Genomic DNA, 9,467 nt, shown 5'->3' with positions numbered 1-9,467 from the left:
GAATAACAATATCACGTAAAAGAACACAAATGAAGACTTATGAAACCATCAGAGATACACAGCTTAATCCTGGAAACGGAGGTCCCAAACTTCACAGGCAATCGACTGGGGGTTGGGTACACCTAGAACTCAGCATCGTCTCTAGAATACTTCACACACCTTCTGAGCAGCAGTAAGTAAGGGTGAGTACACTTATGGTTGGTACTCAGCAAGCCCACTAGAAATAACTAGAATAACGATTTGAGTCCATATTCAAGTTTAATTAATCATGTGAGGGTCCAGGCCGCGCTTAACCGTGAGCACGGCTGATCGATCAGTTTTACACTTTGCAGAGGTTGCACATCTTTACCCACAAGTCGCGTAAAAGTTCAAAGAACTTTGGACCCAACCATGCGGTGCTAGCTAGGCACCATACCACACTTCCGAGGTGTGATTGCATAGGGACGCTACGAGGTCTTTACAAAGATTCGCTAGTAAGTGGTAACCCGCTAAGGCTTCAGGCCGAACTAGAGCACAACAGTCCCCTTGTGGGTACAGTGTCTTAGCAAAGCCCACTTCCCAAGAAAACGAGTGCTATACCCCATCAACGCCTCCCCTCTTGCCCTTTCGGTAAGATTACCCCAGACTAGAGTTTCTAATTATTCAGCTAAGACCAGAGCCATTTATTCTTATGGTAGCATGGTTTTCCTGGGTAGTTTTCCATGTTCCAATTAACATTATCATGATATTATTAACAAAGCGTAGGTAGAAGGTTGGTTAAGGACACTTGCCTTGCTCCAACGAAAAGTTACTCTTACTACTCTTCAGCTCTTGTTCTCTTAAACTCTTAATCTTCAAATCTTTCGAACAACGATCCTTCTTCGATTCTAAGAACATCGGCACAAACATACAAGCAACAAACAAGTACAACTAAGAACAATACACCAAAATAAAAGATAGACTTTAAAAGAGCGTACTAAAGGACAAGGCTCGATTCTAGGATTACTCGAACGTAGGAAACGCTGAGAACAGAACTATGGTTGAAAAGATAAAACTATCGAGAGTTTTGAATTATAAAAGAACGATAAGAGCTACAAGCTTCATTTATTTTAGTTGAGAAAAGCAATGTAAAGATATTTCAGAGAAATATTCATAGTTAGAATTAATCAAGTCATATTTATATTTTCATAAGAAAAGATGATGCAAAGCTTAGTCCAATCTTATTTATAAATATTTAAGTACAATTTATGTAAATTAACATTTGAGTTTAGAAGAAGCATGTAAAACCATCTCAGCGCATAACTTTATATTTCGAGTTTGACTAGCAGATTATTTTAAAAAACACATTTATATTCATATGAGTCGAATTAATATTTAATTTATGAAAACTCAAGATATAACCTATGTAGCTTTTATTTAGAAAGCAAATTGAATAAACATTAATCAAATTTAATTTAATTTATGAAATGGCGAGGTATATCTCTAATTAGCTTTTAATTGGAAGAATTATTTATATAAGCGTTAATCAAATTAACTTTAATTCATGAAAAACCGATATATAACCTAATTGGCTTTTATTTAGAAAAGGATATGAAGTAGACATTAAACAAATTAATATCAAATTTATTTTCAAAAACATTCATGAAGGAAAACATCAACACTAACGTGTAATTTATATCATCATGAACCTAACGCAAACTGAACGAGGTTAAACGAAGTTAAAGCATAGATTCTATGAACTAAGCAAGGTTGCAAGGACCTAGTCGTGATTAACCATATACTTAGGGGTTAGCAAGGGAGATTCACAAGACTCATGGAACGGTTCTCGCGAATAGATCTATGTTCAGGGTTAGATCTGTAAAAGTTCTCGGGTAGGACTGGTTTGCAAAGGATCTAAGGTTTTCGGGGGTCTGTCTGCAAAAGAAACAAGACACAGAAATCGTTGGAGTAATTACCAAGTCTTTCATGGGCCAAACTGCAAGACTGCCAGGTCTTCTTCAATCTCCCCCGGGGGGCTTGGCCGGCCGGCTTGCCGGTGCTCCGGGCGGCGAGGACCAACGGCGAGGTTGGGAATTGGAAGAGGAGGTCGAGGGGATGTCGTAGACGCGCTCACCGGCGACGGAGGGAGACGGAGGCGCCCGGAATCCGGCCGGCGGCGGATGGCGAAGAAACTCGGCGGCGGCACGGGTCTTCACGCCATGGCGGTGCTCCGGTGGGGCCTTCGCGAAGAGGATAGGTGGCAAAGGTGCACCTCGACGTCGCGGAGCTCCCCGTGGCGTCGGCTCCCTCCGGCTGCCGACGTACGCGGCGAAACGGCAGGCGGAACTAGCGGCGGCGCAAGACTCGGCTCGGCGCAGCTTCTCGCGGCGACGCGAGCGGCTAGCTCGAGGAAAGGCGGCGGCGATTGGAGCAGTAGCAGGCGCACGGGGGCTCGCAGTTTTATAGGGCGTAGTGGGCGCTGGCCGGGCCTGGCACGTACGCCCAGGCAGAGCCTGGCGGCGGCGGCCATGTTGGCCTGTGCGGATGCTGCTAGGCCCAGATGGGCCTTGGCCGGTCCGATGGCTGGGCGGGCCAAAATGGGTCGGGCCCACGGGCTCGGCCCAGAAGGATTGGATGGGGTATTTTTCCGTGAAAATTCTAGAAGTTCTAGATAATTCACGAAAAATACTTCAAAAATCCCCAAAATTTTAGAAAAAATCCAGAAGATACATTGGGACACGATCAATCCAAATAAAATACTTGGAGCTCATGAAAAGGATTCTATAGCCTTCCAAAAATTGGAGTTACCCTAGGAAAAGGAGAATAAATTTCAGAAAAAGTTGGAAAATTCTCAAAAGGTCTAGACATCATCTAAACGTATTTTTGAAACTTTTTTTTTCACCCAAGGAACACCAAGATGCATCGTCATGAATGCACAGTCAGAGAACATCATTATTTAATTTAGAAAAATATACAATTATTTTTCTTATACTAAATTTCCTGTAAAGAAAAGAAAAGTGGGGAAAAATTTTAAGAATATGAGAAAATCATTGTTTATTTATTACTTTTATTCATATCCTGAAATTTGAAAATTTTACGGTGTGACAGTTTAGCAAAGTTTAGCTGCTAAAGTTTAGCAAACGGATCCAAATAGACCCTGAGTATTCACTATGCCAATCTCGCTAAACCATTAACCTCTGAACGAACAGTAAAACACTGGCCGATTGACGTGGTAGCTAGCTCATGTCGTTCGTCTTCCGGAGAACCCAAGCACCCAAAATTCCATTTGGTCCGGACTACTCCATGCCACAGTACTATATAATACCAACACCAAATGATCTTTGCATTCTCAGCAAGGACGGAGCTCGCAGAATCGATTTTCTGAGCAATCAAGATGACGAGGAACCAGATCTCGTACTGCATTTTCCTCGCGATCCTGCTCGCCGCACCGCTCCCGAATGCCGCCCTTGACCAAGCCGCGCTGCTGAGGCTATTCATGGAGTCCCAGGCCCGGAGCGTGCCCTTGCCTGGCGAGACCCACCCATGGGTCGACCCGGTCAGCAGCTTCGGCCACCTGCCCACGCACTGCAAGAACCCCAGGGGCAGCAAGGAGGCCGACAGGATCACGGCGCTGCCGGGGCAGCCGCCGCGCGTCAACTTCGAGCAGTACGCCGGGTACGTGACGGTGGACGAGGAGCACGGCCGCGCGCTCTTCTACTACTTCGTCGAGTCCCCCTACGACGCCGCCTCCAAGCCCCTCGTCCTCTGGCTCAACGGAGGTAAATGGTTTTAGATTGCAAGGATGCACGTTCGTTTTAGCGATCGGAACGACGTGATTTTTGCGCGTGTTTTTGGCATGAGCGGCGCAGGGCCGGGGTGCTCGTCGCTGGGGATCGGCGCGATGACGGAGCTCGGCCCGTTCCGTGTCAACCCCGACGGCAAGACCCTGAGCAGGAACCGGCACGCCTGGAACAACGGTATGTACGTGGGTGGCGGGGACCTCGATCAATACTGTTGCGATGGCTAACAAGCTGATCTGCTGATGGGTAGTCATGCGCGAGACGACGAGAGACTGGTGTCATCTCACTGACGTCCGTTGTGTGGACATGCAGTGGCCAACGTGATCTTCCTGGAGTCGCCGGCCGGAGTCGGTTTCTCTTACTCCAACACGTCCTCGGACTACGACAAGAGAGGCGACGAGAGAACGGCTGTGGACTCATACGTCTTCCTGCTCCACTGGCTCGAGCGGTTCCCCGAGTACAAGGGCCGCGACTTCTACATCGCCGGCGAGAGCTACGCCGGGCACTACGTCCCGGAGTTGGCAGCCGTCATCGTGGCTGTCCGCAAACATACCGGCAAGGACCCCACGAACCTCAAGGGAATCTTCGTAAGTTGATCGCGGGCAGTAACCATGGGAAATTTAGGCAAACAGCTGCAACTAATTCTGTGAGCAAAATATATAGTATTCGTCACTTCTCGATTGATCGATTTCAGGTTGGCAACCCGTTACTTGATTTCCTAAAGAATTTCAAGGGCGGTCTGGAGTTCTTGTGGAACCACGGGGTGATGTCCGACGAGGCGTGGGCGAACATTGCCGAGCACTGCAGCTTCGGCCCGTCCGATGGCGTTTTGTGCGATGAGGCGGAGTCGCCGTTCAACCACTTTAACTTCTTTACTACAGTCGGCAACATCGATACTTTCAACATTTACGCTCCGATCTGCATCCAGGCGCCCAACGGGACGACCTACCCCAGTGGCTATGTAAGATGTCTCAATCTCCTAAATTCTAACGAGAACTAAACTATCCATCAAACCGTGAAGATGCATGGGCTAGCAATTATATATGAGAAGTCAGTTTAGCAGTTTGTTCATATATATATATATATATATATATATATATATATATATATATCTCACAGCTGATCAATATTGTTTGTCTTTGTTGTCTTTCACTTGTATCACGTTGGACTTTAGTCGTTTTGACATTTCTAGGTTTATAAATTTATTTATGCATGTAGACATATAAATATAATATATCTAAGCGGATAGCAAAAACCAAAACGATCTAGAAAAGTCAAGACCACGACCTACAATTTAGGATAGACTCTATATGCTTTTCCATCCTTTTTCTTCATTACATTGACCTCCATGTGTGCTTGAAATGTGTTTAGCCATACCTTGAGTAGGTGTTTGACATGAAGAATGATATGCGCTCATCCCTACATAAAGTATATATGTATTCTACATGGTGACAAAATATTATTTATGTATATCTTGAGTTAGTTTTTTATATTAATAAAGATAGAGGTGGTAATAATTTAGAAGCATATATAGCAATACCTTGAGATATATTTTTTTTATAATGATGGAGACTGATAGTTTAGATACTAACTGATCTAGTAGTGTAGTTTGGATTGTTTTTAATAGGAAAAAGTCCATTTTACTACCCTCACCTATTTACTTTGTACATTTAACCCCTTAAGTAAAAATTAGGCTTACTTTACTCCCGCGAACTATTTCATTTGGTCCAATTTACCCCTTAATTAGATTTCTCTTTTTATTTCTTCACATGAAAATTGAGTTTTAATTTCAGATTTTGTCACTTGACTTATAACATGACGCTCTACGTTAGAAAAATACATTAGAATTTTTTCATGATTACTTTTCGTACGGTTTTGTATATCTAAGATCAATTTCGTATTAAATATTCCTAACCTATGAAATAACTATGAAAAATTCTTAGTATAATTTTTTAACATAAGGCATCATGTTTTGTATCCACTCACAAAATTTGAATTCAAAATTCAACTCATACAAGAAAAAATGAAAAAGAGGAATCTAATTAGGGGGTAGATTGGACCAAATGAAATAGTTCAAGGGAGTAAAGTGAGCTAAAATTTTATTCAGGAGTTAAGTTGACAAAATGGATAGGTGAGGGAAGTAAAATGGACGTTTTCCATTTTAATTATGGGTTGATGAATCTCTTTAGAAATATCCATGTTCACAATAATGCACACACACTCATCCCTATCACGTATACCACATACCTATGAATGGTTATAATACACTTGGCTGACAGATCTTGAAATTGGCGAAGCCATAACTGACACTTGCTATCGATTTGCATGTTGCTACTAATGGAATAATAACTACTAAAAAGTACATTCACTTGTGCTAGGTCAAAGGTTCAAACCTAGATGGACATGTTCTATAACTTGATAAAGATTTAGGGGTTATTCTCTATAGATTATTTTTCATAATAAAATAAAAAGGAAAAGGACAAAAAGAATAAAGGGCCTAGCCTAGAAATGAGAGTGGTTTAGGCCCAAAAGTTTTTTTTAGGGATTTCCATGTGTTTGTCATCAAAATCTAAATCTAATTTATAATTTATTCAAAAATTCGAAAAAAGATGTTTTTCACACATAATCATTTACGTAGCCAGAATGAATGCAACAAACAATTTTTTATGACCCAGGCCATCTTTATTTGAATTTCGAGAATAATTGTTTCCTACAATTAAATTATTAACTTATTTAATAACTATTGGGGAGAAAATTTAAAAATATGTGAAAATATTTAGTTAACAAAGTTATTTAGTGAAAATCCAAAATTAGAAAATTTTAGGTTGAAGATTCGAATACTATTGAGTTGATGCCTAGATGTTTCTGCTTTATGTGAGAATTTTCTGGATTTATCTATCTTTTCTAGCGCGCCTTGTGAGAATAATATGAAGAGAAGTTTCCTGTCGATCTTTGACACAACGACTCCTTCAACTGGACAGTTACCTGGATATGATCCGTGCACCAAGTACTACGTTACCAACTACTTCAATAGCCTTGATGTGCAGGAGGCGATCCATGCTCGTATCAATACAACTTGGTCAAATTGCACGTAAGTAGTTGGTGGTGTTACCCACCAACTCATTGAACTTGGAAAACCCGTATGCGATATGCCATGCCTAGCTAAATCCTTATGTAATTTGGTCAGTAAACTGCCGCACTGGAACTTCAACGAGGCCCCAATATTGACCATGGTGCCAACAATCTCCTGGCTTGTGGACAACGGATTGCGAGTCTGGTTGTACAGGTAACCTTCATTTCTACTTATGCTTAACTGTTTAAACTGGAAAACGAAGAATAATCAAATGGTCCGATTTGATGTTTCACATATATACCGTGGATAATTTGTTTGTTAGCGGTGACATGGACGACGTTTGCCCAATTACCGCGACAAGGTACTCTGTTCAGGATCTCAATCTGACCATCACAAAGCCATGGCGCCCCTGGTACGCCCCTGCCAACGAGGTAATTAAGGACCCAATAACACTCATATTCAGCTCTGACATTGAAATAAAATGTACTAGGATTTTGTATGAGCTAATTGTACCTTGTTCTGCCACAGGTTGGGGGCTATATTCAGCAACACGAGGGAGGATTCACGTTTGCATCAGTGAGGGGAGCCGGCCACATGGTGCCTAGTTTCCAGCCTAAGAGATCGCTAGTTCTCTTCCACTCCTTCCTGAAAGGCGTGCTCCCACCTGCAGTTTCATTGTTGCAGCCGTGAGAAGAGCTGATTTTATGCAGAAGTTATGACTCCAAGCCCACAACCAAGAGAGAAGATACCAACTGCAGCTTCTAACGAGTGTTTTTTTACTTGAACAAAAATATTTGATCCATGTGGGAAAGAAAAAGAGGCAACGTATGCTGAAAGGGAAAGTGCGCGTGTTGATTGTGGCAGACCTAGCCTGTAGAATTCGTTTTGGACTCCACCCCTGGCACTGGCCCACCGATTGTCCAGCACAGCTAACGGTCGGCTGTAATCCTGCCTCGCCGTTCTGCCCCGCCCGCTTCCTCGGCTGTCCCTTCCCGTCTCCAACGAAATTTTCTTCTATGCTCGAAATCCCATACATGTAAAGCCCCTCAATTGTACCACCTCACTATGTGCCTGAAACAATCGCCCTGTTCGCTTCAGCTTATTCAGCTGGCTTATCAGCCACCAAACAGTATTTTTCTCTCACAACAAATCAGCCGTTTCAGCTTTTCAGCCGACTTATAAGCTGAAGCGAACAGGCCAAATATAGAAGGAAACAATCTAGAAGGTGTGAAGAAAAAAAAAGAGTATCTCTAAGAATGTTCTTAACATACTCTCAATAACTTAATGTTGGACGTGGGCAACACAAGGGCTCCAACAGCTCTCAAAATCGACTCCTAATTCCGCTCGCCCAAAACACGCAGCATTGAGAGACAAATTTCCGCCGGGTTCTCTCGCACCCAATCATCGAGTTCGCGCTAGTCAGGCTCCAAAATCGACCGCGTGCGACATCATTAGCACTTTCCGTCATCCCACACACTATTTGCCTCACGCCGCACCCACCGCTGCTTCGCCTCCTGTCGTCGGCGCCACACCCGCAGCTGCAATGCTGCACCGTCTCCCACCGCCAGTGCCTCCGTGGTCAAATCGCACTCGTCACCGAAGTTCCCATCGCCTCCACACTTGCCAAGTTGCCATGTCGTCTGCACCCTGTCAGCACCTGACGTGTGCTCCAATCTCCGTCCCACACCTTCGGTCCCGTCGCCTCCCGCTCCTGGATCTTCCTGCGCTAATGTCGTTGACTCTGGTCTCTGGCATTATAATTTTCTAGCAAAATCAATCGTAGTTTGTTGTTGAGCTATGTCACCTCTATGTGGAAGATTATAACCCAAAACTACAAATTTTATCTAATAAGCTTTTAATTGGTTACACTGTAACCTTTTTGTTGATCAGAAATTTTTGCTATATTTAGTATCGATACAATCTCAAAGGTACCAATTTGTTGACTTCCAACCTAAATAAAATATTTAAATCCAGTAAGCAAATCTTCGCAATCCTAAATATTTCCACTGTGGATCCACTTCTTATATCATTCCTAAATGGTCATTAACATCACAGCAGGCACACACCTAGAAATATAAAAAAAAGCTCATTAAAATTATCTAATCAAAGTGAAAAACAGTTGGTTTATATGTAGGACAACATTATTCAGCCAGTTTGGCAACAAGGCATTCGTAATACGTGGCGTATCCTGAGAGAGACGCACAAATATGGTTAAACTCCACAAACTAAATTTTTTATACAAATTTAAAGAGTCCGCTCTTGTCAAGTTTGCTTATTTAGTGAAGCCAAATCTTGAGAGTGCGTTAACAAATCAGAGTGCCCCCACGGGCAACACGGGCGGCACTGCCGTCAAACCCCCCCCCCCCCCCTCCCCCGTGAAGCGTCCCCACATCAATGGAGACTAAATGTGATACAAATATCAGTCCCAGGAGGCTAATAACACATTTATTCAACAGATAGTTCAAAAACCGTACAACTACCGAAGGAAGGGGCGGGCAAGCCACACCCAAAGGAGAAACAAACCAACAACGATACAGATCCAAGTTGCAGTCCAGTCAGACTCTGGGCTGCTATCAGAACTAAGCGACAGCGGAAGCATTCTGCAAAGGCTAACACCACAGGAAGCATTGGGTGCG

The 9,467-nt window shown here is 43.2% G+C and overlaps 1 protein-coding gene across 1 annotated transcript; it reads left to right on the top strand.

The window, feature by feature from the left end:
- Positions 1–3,352: 3,352 nt before the first annotated feature.
- LOC101773608 (serine carboxypeptidase 2) lies at positions 3,353–7,521 on the top strand. Its single transcript, XM_012843894.2, has 9 exons — positions 3,353–3,475; positions 3,569–3,737; positions 3,828–3,935; positions 4,071–4,345; positions 4,453–4,719; positions 6,740–6,849; positions 6,946–7,044; positions 7,154–7,262; positions 7,360–7,521. The coding sequence occupies exons 1-9, from the start codon at positions 3,353–3,355 to the stop codon at positions 7,519–7,521; spliced, it is 1,422 nt and encodes a 473-aa protein (XP_012699348.2).
- The last annotated feature ends 1,946 nt before the right edge of the window (positions 7,522–9,467 follow it).

The sequence above is a fragment of the Setaria italica genome, chromosome II, assembly GCF_000263155.2.
Source record: "Setaria italica strain Yugu1 chromosome II, Setaria_italica_v2.0, whole genome shotgun sequence".
Taxonomy (NCBI): Eukaryota; Viridiplantae; Streptophyta; class Magnoliopsida; order Poales; family Poaceae; genus Setaria; species Setaria italica.
The sequence above is the reverse complement of the archived record's forward strand: the minus strand, read 5'-3'. Positions and strand labels throughout refer to the sequence as shown.

What these genes read in the sequence shown, in the direction of transcription:
- LOC101773608 (XM_012843894.2), top strand. Translation starts at nt 3,353, where the DNA reads ATGACGAGGAACCAGATCTCGTACTGCATTTTCCTCGCGATCCTGCTC. An exon ending in CCGGCACGCCTGGAACAACG is followed by an intron (nt 3,936 to 4,070) that starts GTATGTACGTGG and finishes GTGGACATGCAG; the next exon opens with TGGCCAACGTGATCTTCCTG. An exon ending in ACAACTTGGTCAAATTGCAC is followed by an intron (nt 6,850 to 6,945) that starts GTAAGTAGTTGG and finishes TAATTTGGTCAG; the next exon opens with TAAACTGCCGCACTGGAACT.